We start from the raw sequence: 19,516 nt of genomic DNA, 5'->3' as shown, positions 1-19,516 counted from the left end.
ATATAAGGAAATATTTTTTAATAATACAACCGTACGAATATTAAGGTGGTATTCTTAAAAAAAAAAAAAAAAAAAAAAAAAAAAAAAAAAAAAAAAACCCTTCCAAAGATTTCTATAAGGAAAGATTTTTTTTTAGAATACTATCATTAGTTCCGAGCCGGCGCCAGACGATTTTATTCATCCAGAGAGACATTAGGCCGTTGGCGGGAGACAGGGATGACCCGTCATCCACGAGGAGGTAAGATGGGAAGGGGAACAAGGGTGGTGGATGGGAAGTGGAATGGGTGGAAGGTGGGTACGTACCTTGGTTGGCTACCTTCCTTATATGGGGGAAGTGGCCCTTGGTATAAAGATAGATAAAAGAGACATGTCCCCCCCCCTCCCCCCGGGGAAGGAATAGAAAAAATAAAATAAAAATAATAGATGAAAGATACATAACTATATACATATATATATATATATATATATATATATATATATATATATATATATATATATATATATATATATATATATATATGTTTTATCAACCACAATGCACTTTAATTCTAAGCCATAAAGGCGCATGAAGAAATTGTAACGCGGGACGCCCGAGGACTCGAACCCATGCAGCGAGAACGTTACCAGTGCTGAGTGACTTAAACCAATACACCATCAAGAGAGCTATATATATATATATATATATATATATATATATATTATATATATATATATATATATATATATATATATATATATATTATACCATACACAGAATGATGCAGTTTAATCTGTATTAGATTACCTTAACCCTTGGAATCCTAAGGCACCTCCTAGCGAAACACATACACCCTACCCTTAACTATACCAAAACATCTAAACCACAACATCTGAAGGAGACGGGTTAAGCCCGTACATGACTCACACTCATCCAGGATCTCCGAAGAGGATCAACAAACACACACATATATGACGCAATGTTCATGAATATTATGACGCAATGTTCCTGGCCTGTGCTGTGACGTGTCCCATACGCCTTCACCCCCACCCGTTTATTGGGTGGGATTTATTTATTCATATATATATTCATATATATATATATATATATATATATATATATTTATATATATATATATATATATATATATATATATATATATATATATATAAGGCGTATATTTTATATATTATATATATATTTTTTTTTTTTTTTTTTTTTTTTTTTTTTTTTTGCTGGTAACCACTAAGGAAATCGGAAGAAAACAGTAATTTCCAAGCGCTTTCGTGTAATTCACATCTTCAGAGGAATACCGGATGGTAGTAGTGCCCCTTAGCTTTTCTAAAAGGAGACCTGACCGATCTTGACCCCGTTCAAGGCAGGGTTCATCATTCGTTCACTCATAAATGAATAAATATAAACAAAATAAATATAAATAAGTACACGAATAACTGCATAAACAAATACACGAATAAATGTATAAATAAACAAATAAATAAATAAGTAAATAAAACATGTATAAACAGCTCAATAAATATATCTATCCGGGGGAACCACCCAGCACAGCGAGAAGGCCTTTACTTTCTTTGTGTATATTTTGGTTGCTGCCAGACAATTTCATCTAGCCGAGGAAACCTTTTGTAGGCGTTGTGAACGGTATTGTGAACATATATGGATCAGTTACAACAACAGCAGGAACATCAACAATAACATCAACAACGTCTGCCTAATGCACTAAGGTCGCCCAGCGCCTTTGGGCTGTCAGAGGACAACAAGGATATTGTAAAAAGTTGCACATAATTTCTCTCTCGCTCGGTGTGTGTGTGTGTGTGTGTGTGTGTGTGTGTGTGTGTGTGTGTGTGTGTGTGTGGTGTGTGAGTGTGTGTAAGCCTGCTCACAGACCAGCAAGCTAACAAACCAACCAACAAACAAACACAACCGAAAACACAACCTCCTTGTCAAAGGTAACGATGACACCATTGCTAAGACTATGACGTCATTTGTTTATATATACAGTGACGTCACCCAACACGCATGTCCTGTTAGGTCCACTGAGCCTACACAGGCCACGATTCCCTCACCCGAATAAAATCACCTGACGACATACTCGACAGAATATCAACAACGAGAGTAACCGTACCAATCAAGTAAAAAAACGAGCCTATCTTTACGCGTCTGGAACTACCCACCATGGAATCAAGAGTACGTTACCATTTCGTGTCATTCATCTTGACTCGCAACCAGCAGACGCCAGGTGATTTTAATTAGGTTAGATAATAAGTGTATAGATGATCCTGTTATTCTGACGCAGACCGAAGGGATTTCTCCCCTTCTTCTCTTTTCCTGCATGAGGGGACGGAGAATTGGGGTCGCCGACAAAGTGAAGCGGCCTTGCTATGTCTTGCTACAATGCTTCTGGCCCAGGGCAGTGGACGGGATACAGGTATGACCCGTCATCCACGAGGAGCTAAGATGAGAGTGAGGAAAGGGTGGTGGATGGAAGTGGAATGGGTGGGAGTGGGTACGTGGCTTTGATTTGGCTACCTCCCTTATAAGGGGGAAAATATAGTTTCATATGAATAAATAGATAAGATAAAGTTAATCATCGTCTTCAAACCCACAAACCCCAACAAAAAACGGCGCGCGTTCTCGGCAGTGAACCATCGGATTAACAAAAACGATTTTGTTTTGCTTCTGTTTAAAAATAATATCCCCGAGAAAAGAAAATAGATTTCTTAGGACCTTGTTACAACAATGGCAGGACTGATTAATTACCGGCCAAGCCCCTGTAACACATTTAATTCCCCTTCTGTACAGGTTGGTACTTGTATTTCTCATCCTGGCAACGACCAAGTCATTCTAATCATCTCGACACCACTGAGATAAGGAAAGGTGTGTGTGTGATTCACCATGGTCTTGGACCACGTGTTGGACTCGTGATCGACAGCCCTTTTCCCTCCCGCAAGAGAGCTCAGAGCTTACATACGACCGATCTATGGGTCATTCTGTGACCTTACACGCACACACACACAACTTCCCGCCCACGAGAGTTGGAGTAACGACTCGCAGCACAGCGATACTGAAATTATTTCAGTCCTGGGCGGGATTCGAACCCGGACCACCGAAGTGGCGGCTACGAGCGCTACCACTGCTCCATCAAGTCGCGCGCGCGTGTGTGTGCTTGTGTGCGCCTGTCTCTCAGTACACATTACGGATAATTGGCTGAATTGGACTTGGTTAGACAAAGTTAGGTTAGGCTAGGCTAGGTTAGGTTAAGATAAGGTCAGGTTAGGTAAAGCTAGGTTGGGTTAGGCTGAATTAGGCTTGGTTAGGTTGGGGTAATACGATATCTTTCAATACTATGAATACATATATAATCCCCCCACCTTCTTTCAATATTATTCATATAGAACTAAAATCCTAAAAATTACGGTATGCTAAGTGTCCTACGATTGGTTGCTTTATCCATTGTAATGTTCCTCAACCGTTTCACGTTCCAACACTTATACGAACAGCTGTATACGCGTCAGTTCAACAACCACCAAAACCGAAGTTCTTCTTATCAGACTATTGTCCAGGAGTGGGTAACCTTTCTGTGCGAGTGCCAAAACCAACCAAATGTTTGATATAATATATTCTCGCGTGCCAACGTAGTAACATTATAGGCTAACCCGCCGCCTAGCGCACCACGTGGTTACAATGACCATACAAAAGTTAGATTTGTCGGTTATCTTTTCTAAGGTGAGCTCCGACTCTCGCGTGCCAAAGGTTGCCCACTCCTAACAATCACACCGCAGCAAGTGAGGAAAACATCTGTCCTCAGTCTACTACGCATGCGCAAGTGTCCACCAAACTTGACGGTCCACATGTGACCCGAAGAGTTCTCGTACACAACATAGTGCTCAGATGTTGGAGGTACAAGATCTGGGTTCAGGTGAACACGACATACGAGGCATCAGGGACGCGACAATACATGGTGTTTTCGTGTGGGTGGCAGCAAACATCACAAACGCTTTTTTAATTTATTGATATGCTCATTCATTTATTTACTATGTTCTACGTATCTATTTATCTATACGTATTATATATTTGTTCGTTTATTCCTTTCCACGTTTATTTATTTACCTATTTATCTTATTTATCTATGCGTTTGTTTTCCTTTACCGTTTTCTTCTTGGAATGGCATCGTCGCCATCCGTGCAAGCGCATATAATGTAATTTGTCGCTCACAAGACCTTTGTCATTGGAGTTCCTGCCCACATTAGAAAGAATTTCCTCCACTTCGTCTATGCTTCCTTCCCTAAAGACTTCGTTGAAGGTAAAGAATGAACCAAGAAATGACGATCGCGAAGCAAGACCGTTACCTACTCATACATAACGTTACCACCGCACAAGACACTAAGTGTGACGTCATGTACTGATAACACATATTATCGTGATCTTATCTCAGTCCTTTACTGAACCGTAAATTCCCTGGAGAGTATGACCACAGTAGTTTGTTCGACTGCTGCTCCATGGACCAGCCGGTCTCCCATCTATACATTTGCACACAAAATTCTGTACACACTTATGCATAACATTTGCACGATACAAAATGACAAAACGAACGAAAAATGCTGACCATGTTACCCAAGACGTTATACTATAAATAAATGAATAAACATTTTTATAAACTGTAAGTATATGAAATATACATAAACTAAATCAACTATACCGATTACTGTTTCAATACTATGGGGCATACAATATCACCATAATTCAGAAAACTAGAATGCTGGAATATTCGGTCGGAAATGCCAACCCAACTGAATTTCAAGTTATCATTTCGACAGCTATCAGAACCGGACGGAGGGGGGGGGGGGATTTACATGGGGTAGATAATTTAATTTATTGTGGGTTCCCACAAAATAATATTAACAATTATACTAAGTAAATAAAAATGATAACAATTGAATAAAATAAATATAACAAAAACTTACCAATATAATAAAAGCAATATAGAATAAATAAATACATAAACAAAATAAACAGCCTGTTAGCATTGCTTACATTTTCCCTAATGACCAAGACAGCTCAACTAATACAGCACGCACACGATAATGCAATTCTAAGCAGTGAGTGAACTTAAGTCGGCCATGGCAATTAACCCAGATCTGCACCTAGTGGCCCAAGGAACTTCATCCAGAAGTCGACCCTACTGGTGAATTATGTCGCCACAACATTCATAGGAAGAAAACAACGGTGTGAGACTACTGAACCCACCTTACTTTTCAAATGCCATCTTGCCTCAAACATACACACTACAAGTGCCACAAACATCCCATGCCTTACGAGGAATGGCCTTGTGAGCGGGGTTAACATTAGGTATGCTACTTGGCCACACTCCCTCTGCAGACTCATGCAAGTTTCAAAACTTTTTCTAGCCTGACACATGGTAGCTCCATAGGCTTATAAAGAGAGCTTGTGCTAAAGGCACCTATGCATGCATTCCAGGTACTAATGAGGGCCAAGTCTCACCTATATACAGTGAAACAGGAATTGCAAGCAACTTCTTCACCCTTGTATGGAGTATGCTTTTTGGAGTGGCTCACCCCACTCTACTCCTGAACAAAACTCTCAGACCTTTCACTCCATTACCACTTCTTTTCTCATTGATCAACTTAACCCCAATCTATTGTAGTGAATATATATATATATATATATATATATATATATATATATATATATATATAATATATATATAATATATATTATATATATATACAGATATACACACATATATAGACAAAGAGAAAGAGAGAGACACCTGGGTTAGGATACAGGGAGGGAAGATGTAGGGAAAGTTAGAGAGAGAGACGGGGAGGGAGAGATAAAGAAAATGGGGAGGGAGAGATAAAGAAAATGGGAAGGAAAAAAGAGGAAGAGAGGGGAAGGAAAGAAGGAAGATTACATAAGGGAAAGAGGAGTGTAAAAAATGGGAGAGAAAGTGGGGAGAGAGAAAGGGAAAGAAGGGAGAGAGTGGAGGGAAAGGTGGAGGATGTGGAATATTAATTTGAAGTGAACATTGAAGTCCACACACCAATTTATATTTCACTAGAATCAATACCTGTATGTTCAGTAAATACACTTGCACCACAAAGAAAGAAAAATTTTCATATGTGTAAAAAGCAACCAAGACATGTAAAAATTATGATCTTAAACACATCATGCAAATCCTTGACAGGACCTCCCTAATTCCCTATTTTATTCATCTATATGGCACTCCCTCAGTGGCCACAAGGTTGCAGCCTATCTCGATTAACCACCCCACACCCCAGCACCAGAGTGCATTCAACAATGTCGAGTTTCCAGTAAGAATGCTTAGCCTGTATGGACATGCACAACACACAATACACTACCAAGATTCATGCATACACATATACCAAAAGACCTGTTACCATACACCCACCCTTCGCCTATTTCCTTTCATCCCAGCTCCTTATGGAACTACCAAGATGAAAAGGGTAACCTTTCCCTGTTTATGTATACAAACTTTTTTTTTTTCTAATCAACTTTCTCAACATCATGACGAATATCCACTCCCCACCTCTACTCACCTTGACAAAGTTGTCTGGGAATACGCCAGTGACCCCTCGCAGAGTACCTTTATACCAGCCAGCTTCAGTGCGTGACACAGATTGAATCAAGTCACCCACTGATAAGGCAAGCTCATCCTCATGCTGGGGTTCGTAGGCGAAGAGCACCTCCACCTCTGAAGAATAAGAGAAAAGAAAAAACTCAATAAACATATGATCTTCAAAGTGTAGATACAAACTCGGGGAACAAAATGAAGAAAATAAATTTCACCCATAAATATATAAAACTAACAGAAAAATCATGAAAACATATGCTTAGGCAAACATCCTTTAATAAAAGACAGAAAGGTAAACACAGAATAACACTATTACTGTTTATAAAGGCCTCCCTTTACATGAAGGGGACAGCAAAGTAAAAACAGCCACCCATGCCAAAACACCCACTTACACAATTTCCTCCTATCTTAGCACCTTGGATCAAGCTACATGGATCTAACTCTGCAGTGAGGTACATCTAATCCAACTGTAGATCCAAAGAGTTCAAATTATGATGTCATTTTGAACTAAGAAATTCCAGAGATACAATGGTACAGAAGCTTTGACTTAGTTCTGCTGAACCACTAGCTTATATGTGGCTAACCACTTTATTTCACTAATGTTATCAGTACTAATTACACTAATACTGCTATAAAATAGGCCTCATTACTAAATATTTGTAAAACTTATATTTTACCAAATACTATTTGTCTTCAGGCATTGAAAACAGAACCTAAAGTAAAAGAGAAATAAAGTAATAACTCTGTGTGAAAAGATAATAACACATATAATGAGTCACAGTTCTTTATGCACTTCCCCTCAATCTGCCCTGGGACAAAGGAAGCTGCCGGCATTATGTTGCACAGTGAGGCATATCCAGAACCTCCCATTTACGCTACATACTGGTCAAACTGCCACACCTCAACAATCATAACTACCTTAGTGGATATGAGGCCAGTATGATTCTGGATACAGGAAAGTAACCATCAGCCAGTGTACATAATGGAAGACTGCATTATACACAATCATGCATGCAAACAACACAACATACACACTATAAAGAATTTGTGGGAAAACCCTGTTCAGTGCTATGGCATTCCTTGGGGAGACGGGACTGCTCAGACAGATAGTCTAGGGAACAACAACAACAGTGTTCTACAAGACTCAGTTTAGGCCTGTCATCAACATAATTCAGAATATTGCTAATTAGGCATGTGGAAAACTGCCCTGATGCTGAACCCACCCACACAGTTGTCTTCACAAGTGACAACCCTCACTGGACAATGAGAAGGAGAACACCCACAGAAATTGTGGCTGGGAAGGTTGGCTGAATGAGAGCTTATTCAAAGAAACCATGGGGATTGGTAATGGTGTATGTGAGACAAATGCCCCCCTCACCCAAGCCCTGTGTATGCTCTCAATTGATGTTGATGTTTGGTCAGCTTTTATGTCACTACCCAGGAGGAGTAGGTGTAGGAGGAGCAGTTATCTGTTATTAATGTACAGTAAAAGTAGAGGGAAAAGAGTCCAAGTTAATAGAGATCTTGAGCCTAGACCAGAGATCAAGTGCCATGCACCTCCACATGGAGGTAAGGGAATCAATGGGTTCTGACAATGTGTAGCAGGGAAATATTTTCTCTGACATCCATCTCACAGGGCCACCATAAGCAGGTACTTGTCACTGATCTTTGTGGATTTTAAGATACGGAGGAATGAAATGAGTCAGAAGGTGACACAATGTGAGCTCAAACATGATAAGATATGGGGACAAAGGACTGCTGAATATTTCAAGAATACCTTCTGGAATCTGGTGAGTGAAGTGAGAGAGCCAAAGGAGAAGATGGAGCATAAGATTAATGACAAGACCAAGAGAAAACTCAGAGGAAGTTGGGGATGCAGAAAGGTCGAAGGAGTACGATGAAAAATTGCTAAATGTCAATGAAGATAGAGGAGCTGAAATGTCAATGTTGGGGAAACAGCCTAAGAGATGAGTGGGCACAAATTAGTGAAGAAGTGGAAAATACAGTATCAGAACTGAAATATGTGAAAGTGGTGAGACTGGATGAAGTGAATGTGGAGATGATTAAGATGGGGAGAGGTAAGAGAGTGGTTGGTATGGGTGTGTCATGCACATTATGTGAAAGTATGAGTTCCTTCTAAAGCAGCTCACTGGAAAAAATGTTACATGGTGTATTGTTGCTTGGCACAGTGTACTACAGAGAGCCCTAACCAAAGTGGTGAACCTTAATGAAGACCCTAGGGTCACTAGTGTGTCCTCTTCTGCCACATTAGCATGGACTACCTTCATGCCACGGCATGTCTGTCTCAGTGAATACAAAGAAGGCTTTTGTATAAAGGCAGTGGGTGTATATAACAGATACATGTTAGACTACCTTTGTCAGTGTGTGTGCTGTCTGACTAAGGCATCAGGCAAGTCCAACAATGTATGAAGCCTTACTACAAGTACCCATTTTTGTGTCTGTCCCAGGATTTTGAACTCCAGTTTCTTGCACACAAAGCATGTGTGTTACTACCGAGCCAACCAAGGCTTCTGAGGAAATATGTCAAAAAAATATTACACCTGTGTTTTTGGGATCTAAGAAAAACATACAACTGAATGGATAAGGACTACAGGAGACCATGGGATTGTATGGAGTGGAGGAAAGAATTGCAAACAGAAAATCCATATCCCAACAGGAACAAGCAATGATCCTTGGGCCCTCTACAGATGACTCAGGGAAGAAACTAGACTGCTGTCTATGTTGTAATAACATGGATCTGTTACTATGTTACTAATTGGCAGGAACAGGAGAGGAACAGTCCCTAGTTGCCAGCTCTCCACATGAAAAAGTAGAGTTAAGACCTAAAAGAAGATAGAGAAGTTGAGCCCAGTCAAGAGGCAGAGAGAGCACTAGCCTCTCACCTTTGTAACTTAAGGTGAGACCAAAACCCAAGAAACCAACAAGATCTGTAAGAGGTGGTTTCGTGAGATTAACACCAGAAAGAATCATCTCCCTATCTTCAAAATTTGTTGACAGCCTCACCTCTATCTAGAGGGGCTGACAATTGTTCTCCAGACCATGCCTCCTAAGATCTCCCTTGATCAACTTCAATCATATTTCCTTCTCTGTTTCACTTAAGGAGAGATAACAACCAGCAATTGTTCCCTTCTATTTCTACTACACACTGGTGATATAAACTGTCCCATATTAATACAATAAAGACAATAATCCAACATGTCTTCCCAGAGTGACCCATGGGAGTACCCAGAGACCACTATCGGCTGATATGGGTTTTCAGCCAGTAAAACTCAAGGTAACAATTTTCATTGTTATCAAAGCCCAACACACACTTGCACACTTATGTACAGAGACCAAGATCTCAATCAATTCCTCTTACTTTCCCTTACTCTTTCACATAAGGAGAACTAACAACTGGCAACTGCTACCTTCCTATTAGTCAGAATAAAAGAAACAGACCCACACTAATACAACATAGATAACTCAAAGTTTCTTCTTGGAGAGATCTACGGAAGGGCCCAAGGACTGCAGCATAAAGGATTCCCAGTCAGTGAAGCTTATGATACCAATTATCATTACTACTATAGAGGTCTGAAAATGATAAACAGCTACCAGAGCTGGGCGCGTTACCACCAGACAGGTAGTGCATTAACAAAAAAATCTGGGGTGCATTTCTGTCAATGCATATTATACACATACATGTATATACAATGCGTATATGTATACATATATATATATATATATTTTTTCTGTGACGCACTAGCAGTACCTGTCCGGCGGTAACATGCCCAGCTCTGACAGCTACAGATACTGTTTTTGCACCTACCAACTGCCCTAACTCAATGATGCACTTTACAGAGTTTGTCCTGATTAATACTATATGTTTTTGTCCAGTTTAGAGTATGATATCATACTGAAAGGGTTGAAGTTGTCTTAATTAACACCTTTCCTAAAATTATGCAATTTGTACATTTCCTTTTGGCCAATGCCAGATGATTTCCTTCAGCTTATGGTAGGACATGGTGAAGAGGCTTATATCAACTTGACAATACAAAAGCAGAATAGTATAATAACACATTCGCAAAATTAACCTAAAACCCACTTTCAGAGATTAAGATAAAAAACAAAAATACACTGTAAGTCCTGAATATTACAACCACTAAGTGGAGTCCCCTTCCATGGATAGGTACAAAATGACAAGAAAGAGAATATATACAAGATAATTACAAACTGGTAAGAGAACTTGAAGAGGCTCACATCACATGACTGCAGCCAAGTTGTGTGGGTAACTGACAATAACTGGGGTTACAATGAACCATGTTGGAAATAGATTTATCTATTGTTATTCAAGTCAAAGAATCTTGTGACTACTGGCTTTCAGAAGTACTGAAATTTGGGATGTGTTTTATAAGGGAGGATTCAGCTATTTACCTACTAAAACTACAATGGAATTTGAACATGATGCCAGGGTTTTTCAAATCTATTCAAAGATTCAAATAGATGGTATGACAAAATGCAGTGGAGTTGTCTTGGGCATATCTAATAGAATATCTGAGTTTCCTTCTCCCTATATCAAAGTCAAGCAGGGAAAGACAAACAATGAGGTCAACAGAACACAAATGCTCTATTAGATATGCCTATTTCTATTTTGGTGTCAAACATGGAGACCTACAAACAAAGCAAAAAAACTACCTCTCATGCCATTATGCTCCATATATTGTACTGCTTTCCCTGAATGCACAAGCACCACTCTGCATGACTTTTCTGGACAAAAAGGACACAAATGCAACGTCTTCTTTGCCACATGCTCATAATGTGACATCTTTCTGCCTCTCACTCCACTTTGCAAGTCTCTTTCAAAACAACTCCAGCAAGAGTAATATTCTTTTAAGGTGCACAGTGAGCAAGAATACCAATATGTCCATTCAGTCACAATGAATTCACCAAACTGGTGTGCATTGGGTCAAGGAAGAGCAAGCAAGTCAGGCATTAAATCAATCCTATGAAATGAATCACCTCTGATATCTCCCCATGAAAAACAGTTACATATCTGTGAAGCCATTCAACTGAAATGAAACCATAGAAAAACACAACTGCAAGTACAATGTGAACCTGACTTTTAAGTCTGGAAAATTTTTCTTTTTCAATAAAAATTGTATATCACCTTGAATATTCTTTCAGTTCCTAATTTCATCCTTTTACATGATGACAGAAGGTACCACTGGGACAACAAATGATGACAACATGTGTTGTAATTATTTTTTAACTGGTTTAATGAGTCAATTATTTCAACATGGTGGCAGATTATATATGATAGTCAGGGTAAGTGGCAGTCACCAGATGTACCACTACGAATCAAACTTGAGAGAGAGACAGAATATCTCCCCTATAAATGACTGTAAGAGGCTGGTAGATAGAGGTAGTCATTTAAGGTAGATCAGAGTAGATCGAGAGGTAGATGGAGAACGAATGCCAATCCAGGGTCAGTTGTTATGAAAACTTGTGAGGCAACGGCCGACGGCTGACAGGCCAAGGATAGCTGAGTCAGACTCGCGCCTTGTATATATTTAAAAGTGCAGAGTGTCGCCTGGTGTGTAATATTGTTTTGACTGTTGGAACTGTGAGCGGACAAGCCATTTTTTGTTACGACATAATGCTTACATTGTGACATAGTTTAGAAGAGTATAACAGCCTCTCCAATTGGAGAAAAAGGTAGAGGAGGAGAAAAATCATTGGTGCAGAAAGGAAAGTCACACCCTTAAGGTGTGTCACTTGTTTGAGAAGTAAAAGACTATTGGATGAATGAAAGAGTGATGTCAGAATGAAGGTGGCTTGACGTGACGTAGAGAGTTCCAGGTGGGATTCTCGGGGGGTACTGAATTAGACCAACAAGCTTCAGAGAAAAACTACACCCTATTTTATTCACCCCCAAGAAGATCAAGGCATGGGGTCTTAGAACAAATTCTAGAGAGAATAGAAACACTCTGAGAGGAAACGACGGACGCGGGGGTGACAATGACAAACATAAACTGTTTCTTATCAGTTCTTCAATACAACTGTACTAACCAAAGAAACTGAGTAGCCCTGTATATGAGAAGCAGAGGAACTATGAAATGAGTAGGTTCTATGAAACCATACAGAAACCATTAGCTGCACAGTTATATCAACTCTAAAAAAGAAAAAAAAAATGACCTAATCATTTTAACTTTTGAGAGATAAGAATTGACAAAAGATTATTTTACAAGTGAAAGTAATACTGCAGAAAAACTGGGTGGATTCTATGAATCAATATTATATATATATATATATATATATATATATATATATATATATATATATATACATATATATATATATATATATATATATATATATATATATATAAAACTCTCCACTTCCTCCAGTTTCTGACCTTTAGCATTTCTCTCAACTCACTGCCACCCTCTCCCCTTATACATCCCATCACTTTATTTTTTTCTACATTTACTTTCAGCTTTCTCTTCTCACATACCCTCCCAAACTCGATCACTAGCTGCCTTAGACCCTCCTCTGACCTAGCCTCAAGTGCAGTGTCATCTGCAAACAACATCTGGCTCATCTTCCACTTCCCTCATTTACCTTCTCCAAACCTCACCTATCACCCTCACATTCACCTACTGTACTACCCAATCCATACAAATTACACATCCATGGCACAGCCTTACCTTCACATCAAACCACTTACTCTCTACACTTCCTACCTTAACTGAGGCACTACCACACATATAAAAACTCCTGACTGCCCTTAACATTCTTTTTCATATCTCATACATATACAACACATCCCACAGTGCATTCCAGTCATCCCTACCAAATGCTTTCTCCAGATCCATGAAGTCCCAAGAGTTATTTTTACCTTTTACCAAAAACTTCTTTTATATCTGACTTAATACAGAAATTTTATTCATGTACCCTCCTCATCTGAACCTACAATGTTCCTCCCCAACTTCTCTTTCTGTTCCCCTTTTAACCCTCTCAATTAAGACCATCCAATATGCCTTACCAATTACACTTAACAGACCAATCTCTCTAAAACAACTAATTCATATTTTTCCCACTTCCTTGGTAAAGTAGAACTATATATGCATTCCTCCAGCACAAGTCCCTCCCTAAGAAAAACATTAAACAGCCTCACTAGCCAACCCAATATAACTGTCAACTCCTTAGTCAAACACTCCATGTGACACCCATTTATCCCAGGAGCATTACCAGCTTTCATCACTTCCAATATTCTATCTCATCTTCTACAGACTATTGTTTTCTTATCCCATCACAACCATAGTCCTAGCACCTATCACTGCTAAAGTCAGTCTCTCCCTATCCTCCTCTACATTCAACAAATCTCTGAAATAAATTATTCATCTTCTTCTTACTGCCTTTACTTTCACTAACTTTTGTCAATCTGCACCCTTTGCTTGTTTTTCTCTGCCTCATTCACCTCCTCACTCTTTGTACAGAGACCACACCACCACAGCCTAATCTTATCAGATGGCTTACACTCTCCATGAGTTCTTTTTATCACCTCTTTCATTTTGAACAAAAATCACTTTACGTTTGTCAACAATTTGCATGCCTCACCCATAATCCCACTGAAGTGTTTGCTGGATGACAAATCATTTTAATAGCCCCAAATCTTTCATGTATTCTGTTTTCATAATTATCTCATATATAACCTCTATAATTTTGTCTATTGCTGCAACTTTTTGTATTTTTATGGTAGACATTTTCCACACTTGGTTCTACATATACATACTGTCTACATTTTGTAATAATTTGCAGTTTTCTTCAGCTTTTATTTTCCTCACATTGTTTTATGGTATATACAAACATGTTAGTGAAAGTTATCATTCTCTAGGTTGAACAGTGTAGATGAAGGAACAGAGAATATAGCATGTTTTTTATACACAAGGTGACTGCCACATATTCTACAGCATCCAACACTACACCCCATACTATATAACACATTATGGAAGATTGCACTGTACACAATCATGTATGCCAGATAGTCTAGAGAACGACACAAGGACCAGATGTGGTCAGTATTCTGCACTGTAGTTGAAATAATATTTTTTTGTGTATGGTTTGCAAACAACACTGTTATGCAGTGGTTGGCTCAAAAGCCATGTCGTGTGTCTGGGATAATTGGACTGGTGACATCAAAGACTATTCTTTCCTTCAACTCCAATGTTATGCAGAGAACTGTGATTGGTCTGTATGATGCTAGGTCTGATGATTTTGTTTCTATGTGACAATCAGATGACAAGTGTGACAATTTCTCCCTTTATTCAGAGTACAGGGATCATGCAGTGTGCACAGCTATGGTTGATTATATTTGTAACGACTTGCAATTCCTTACATACCAGGTGTATTTTCAATGTTTAGTCTGAAGCAGAAGCATGCAAGTGTTTCAGCTTTTCATATGAATGTATTCTGCTATTGTGATGAGTGTGGTTCTGAGATCTAGAGGAAATTTGTTGAATTGGCATATGACTGATTTCTCCATAGATTTCTACATGGATGCTAGCCTGTTTTCTTCATGTCTAAATGTTCGTGCTTGAAGTATTTACCCATGGAGTCATGTCTCTTATTTTCCAAATACCATAAATCAATTTTAAATTCATGTATGGTTTCAGCTTGTGCTATACCCCCTACACTACTCCACAAGTGCATTGTTTAGTACTGTATGAGCCAGTATTGTAGTTAACTTCTGAAATGTGTTCCCACCCTTTCTGTTACTTTTGTTTTGGTACTGGTACTTAATTTTTTACAATACTGCTCAAATGTTGTATTCTGTTGTGGTCTCCTGTGTGTGTGTGTGTGGTGTTTGTTACATCCCATAACATTGATATGTTTTATGTCATATTTAGGAATGTACTGTCTGTATGGTGTATGATGTTAAGAAGTATGACCAAAAGTTTGGACCTTCAAAAGCATATAAATTTAGAAATAAAAATGACGGAGAAGGATGCTTTGATCCTCGATGAAGGGTGGTAAATAAAAAGTAAATAAAAAATTCAGAAGATTAGAACTCCTTCTTAACAAAAGTATTCCTGGACACAAACCCAATTGAAAAACTTTTCCCATGAAACAGAAAGTCTGAGGCAGTAGTTTTTATACACTGTTAGCTCATGATCACCATTACATTTGTGTATTGGTATTTCTCTCAAACAAACACTATACAGAATACAGTCTTTCCCAATATGGAGCCCCTCTCAGGCATGAAATTACTTCCTATTTCTTTTTCTGGGAGTCAAATGTCTTTCATTTGAGAATCACTGGCCTAAGAGATGACCCAGCCATGCTAGAACCCCAAACGAAATTAAAACTATTTATATACCAAAAGGTATCCTCCCCCTCACAAGGGATATAGTCAGCTAGGCGAGCACTTTTTTTTATACTGTTGGAATTGAATCATGTCACACTAAACAGAGATGTCTTTTTTCTTTAACATGTGAATATTGCAGGAGACCTACCTGTCTCCTTAATAATAAGTGGGAGATATTAAACTGTTTCCACCTTTTTATGCACTTGTCTTGTCTTTGTTGCTTCATTCTGTAGTAAACATCGTCATTGAGGTGTGTGAAGTTTGAACTTCAGTTTTTCGTAGGTGCGCATTTTTAGCATTGATTTCAAATTTAGGCGTGGGCACGAAAATGCATGCCTTAAAAGACAAGCCCTGGATAAAGCCTTTTGGTATGTAAATAGATAGTTTTTAATTTGTCCTAGATGATCCAGCTTGAACTGGATCATCTAGGCCAGTGATTCTCAAACAGGATACTTTTAAAACTAGGAATGATAAATGGGAAGTGAAATGTGACAACAAGCATAGCTTCTTTTCCATATACTACAATTAGATATATACAGACCACAGTATGCATAATTAATTTCTTCCCTTCAACAAGCTGGGTCCAACAGAGATTAATTACCAGATATTATTATGAACACAAAACTTACAATGAGATGATAATTATAATAGTATCTTAACAAAGAGGTTATCATAACAACGGTTCATCTTGTGTTTCATGACTAGAAACCCATATAAGTTGACAATGCCTCTAGGCATTCCCATACAGCTATCTGTGAAAAAACCTCTGACTGCTGTCTGTGTTGTATATTTGTATGTCACTTGCTGGAGTGTATATCACTGTATTTGTATATCATTGGAGGATGTGGGTCTTCTGCAGGAGAGACCCGGGGCAATGGAATGGTGTCACAGGCTTCCAGTACAGGAGAGAAATTACCAGTTGTTAGTTCTTTTTATGGAAAGGGGAGAAGTAATATAAACAAAGTAGGTAAAGATCTATGGCACAGTCAGAACAAGTGTAAGCCTCTTGGAGCTGCACTTCCAGATAGAAGGTGAGCATGTTGACTGGTTTCAAAGATGAAATGCTGGGAGACAACCTTCACAGATATAGATCTTGCTGGCCGAGCGGGTTAAGGTGTTGTTACTTGCGGCGAAAGTCGAGGAGATGACAGTTCAAATCCTGCCACCAGCAAAGTTGAATCAAGGGCATGATTCATTAAATTCCATGCTACAAATTCCTCTGTAAGAGGCATTGTCCTAGCCTCCCGGTAGGGGGAGTTTGCAATATTAAACCATAACATCATATCTTGTGGGACATTTGCTGGTAACCATCACTTTTCCCACAGAAAACTTAATCAATGGAGATGAATCTAAACTTTTGACAAATATCAAGACTAAGGATAGTGATGAACAACAGTGAATAATAAAATGCACTTCGATCACTAGAAAAACTACATTATAAATGCAACACTTACTACATCCTATATCTATTTCCCAATATGCTTCTTCCCCCTTGTATGGGAGGTTGCCAGCCATGATACATACTCACTCCCACACATCCCACTCCTATCTATCATCATAGCTCTTTGTGGTTGAAGGGCCCCGTCCCCTGCCTATATCAGAAACAATAAGTATATAACATTTGTGAGACTAATTATAGGTGTCTACTTATGGTGGTCCTGCAAATTGGATGTTAGAAGAAATCAACCCTTGCTCCCACTGCAACCAGCCCATCAATACCCTCACCTCCAACTATGGGGCAAGCACTCACTCTGGATTAAGCTCTCTCATCAAACCTATCTACTTTCCCCCTACTTTTACACACAAAGAAGAGTATGGAAAAAGTACACAGAATCAATGTACCCTAACACAATCCAGACCACACCCTAAAGTATCTTACCCGAGAAATCTATCAGAGAGTCAAGGACCACTGTTGCTTTCCGTGGAGCTGCACATTTCCAATCAGTGAGACTTGAGGAAACAGTTATTGCTCTATGGTGCCTTTCAATGTAAATTATATAGGTTTTGGCCACAGAGCAGAACTATGCAAGGTCATACCTATATATCATTAATCATGAGTTTACTAAATGCAAGGCAAACAAGGTGGGGAGCATAATCCAAGGGACACAGGAAAGAAAGTGTAAGATGCACAAACTAATATGAAGTACGTATTAAACAAATTACTTTATTTTGAATGTACAGGGGATTACTGGTACACCATCTTGCCATGAGGGGTGGGGGAACAAACTGTGTTTCTGGGTAAGACCTCTGTAGTTTGTGAATGCCCACAGATGTTACGAGCAATATACCCAAGACCAAGCCCCTCCCATGAACTCACTAAATAGATCATTAACACTAATTTGATTTCTATATTACTATCTGTACACCTAAATCTATTTCTACAATATTTCTGTTACAAACTGTACCCAAAAAATAAACGTCATACCTAATGTACGTGTAAAAAAAATTGAACGTGGAGATGGGATCATCCTTGGTCCTTCCAGTGCCAAAGTCTAAGTGCAATAGCCTCTAATGGTCTCTGAACCCAGACTGATGATACTTGAGCAGCCTCTTAAGTAGGAATGTCATATCGCCTGACTAAAACATAACCCATACTTATTCGTTATTGGGCTGCATAGACTACATACATCGATCACTATCATAAATCATGAATGAAATGTGCATAGGAAATACATGAAAATGTAAAAACATAAAATATGACATGTAAATATACCCTACACAGCAATTAATAGAACAATATTTTTTAGATGGACCTGTTAGGATCCAAGCCTCCCCGGGCTAACCCCAGCGACCACTTGACAGCTCGCCATGTAAACATCACAGGCACAGCCACGCTCAGGCGACGCAACCAAACCTTACACTTGTTTCAAGCCTCACTGTGGGCCCTTTTGTGGCTGAAAAATCTTTCAATCCTTACATACTATACTAATAAATAGATGTAATAGTGAACTTACCCATATCCTAGTCAAATAAAGTTCACAGATACATCACAGGTTAAGCTTTTTCAACGGTATCCCACTCGATATCACTGTTTTGACGCAACTGATAGCTTCGATGTTTGATTCAGATTGTATGGCTTGGGTTTTTCCGGCTTTTGAAAATAACACGATATAAAGCTAACTTTAACAATCAATGAAATAGAAGATATATGTATTATATTTTTCATTTAAGAAAATATGTTAAAGATGGTTCATTACGGTTCTATCACATATTTCACCACTATGGCTTTGGCTTAGGCTTAAGTATTATGTTCTTATGAATGAATGTTATAGAAATGAAGGTTCTACTTGAAATTCACTAAGTGTCGATGTAACGATAAACTTCAAAAGGAAACAAGTAAGACCAAAATACATTATTGGATTTAAGTGAGTGAGTGACGAGAAAACATACATTTGTTCATCACAATGTTGATCAGTCCCCGTATATTTATTGACTACGCCAGTTTTAAGTAGCCAACACATTAGGGACTAAGTAACATCCGTATGGAAAAGAGTCACGCAGCATTTTTTTTTTTTCATGATTGGAAATTTATGTCCACTTAGCA

At 38.7% G+C, this 19,516-nt stretch overlaps 1 protein-coding gene across 7 annotated transcripts in view; it reads right to left on the bottom strand.

Annotated features, from left to right (window-relative positions):
- The window catches only part of LOC143017732 (E3 ubiquitin-protein ligase SH3RF1-like), a 211,235-nt gene extending 192,175 nt beyond the window's left edge, over positions 1-19,060 (bottom strand). For all 7 annotated transcript variants that reach the window (XM_076172526.1, XM_076172528.1, XM_076172532.1 and 4 more), the window contains exons 1-2: positions 18,927-19,060; positions 6,574-6,728 (exon numbers count right to left, since the gene is read on the bottom strand). In XM_076172526.1, the coding sequence (XP_076028641.1) occupies positions 6,574-6,728; positions 18,927-18,930 (159 nt within the window). In that variant the 5' untranslated portion in view covers positions 18,931-19,060. The remainder of the gene's footprint in view (positions 1-6,573; positions 6,729-18,926) is intronic.
- Positions 19,061-19,516: the final 456 nt, after the last annotated feature.

This window comes from Oratosquilla oratoria, chromosome 33, assembly GCF_046742065.1.
Source record: "Oratosquilla oratoria isolate Oo_2021 chromosome 33, ASM4674206v1, whole genome shotgun sequence".
Taxonomy (NCBI): Eukaryota; Metazoa; Arthropoda; class Malacostraca; order Stomatopoda; family Squillidae; genus Oratosquilla; species Oratosquilla oratoria.
Note: the sequence above shows the minus strand (reverse complement) of the source record. Positions and strands in the feature narration are given on the sequence as shown.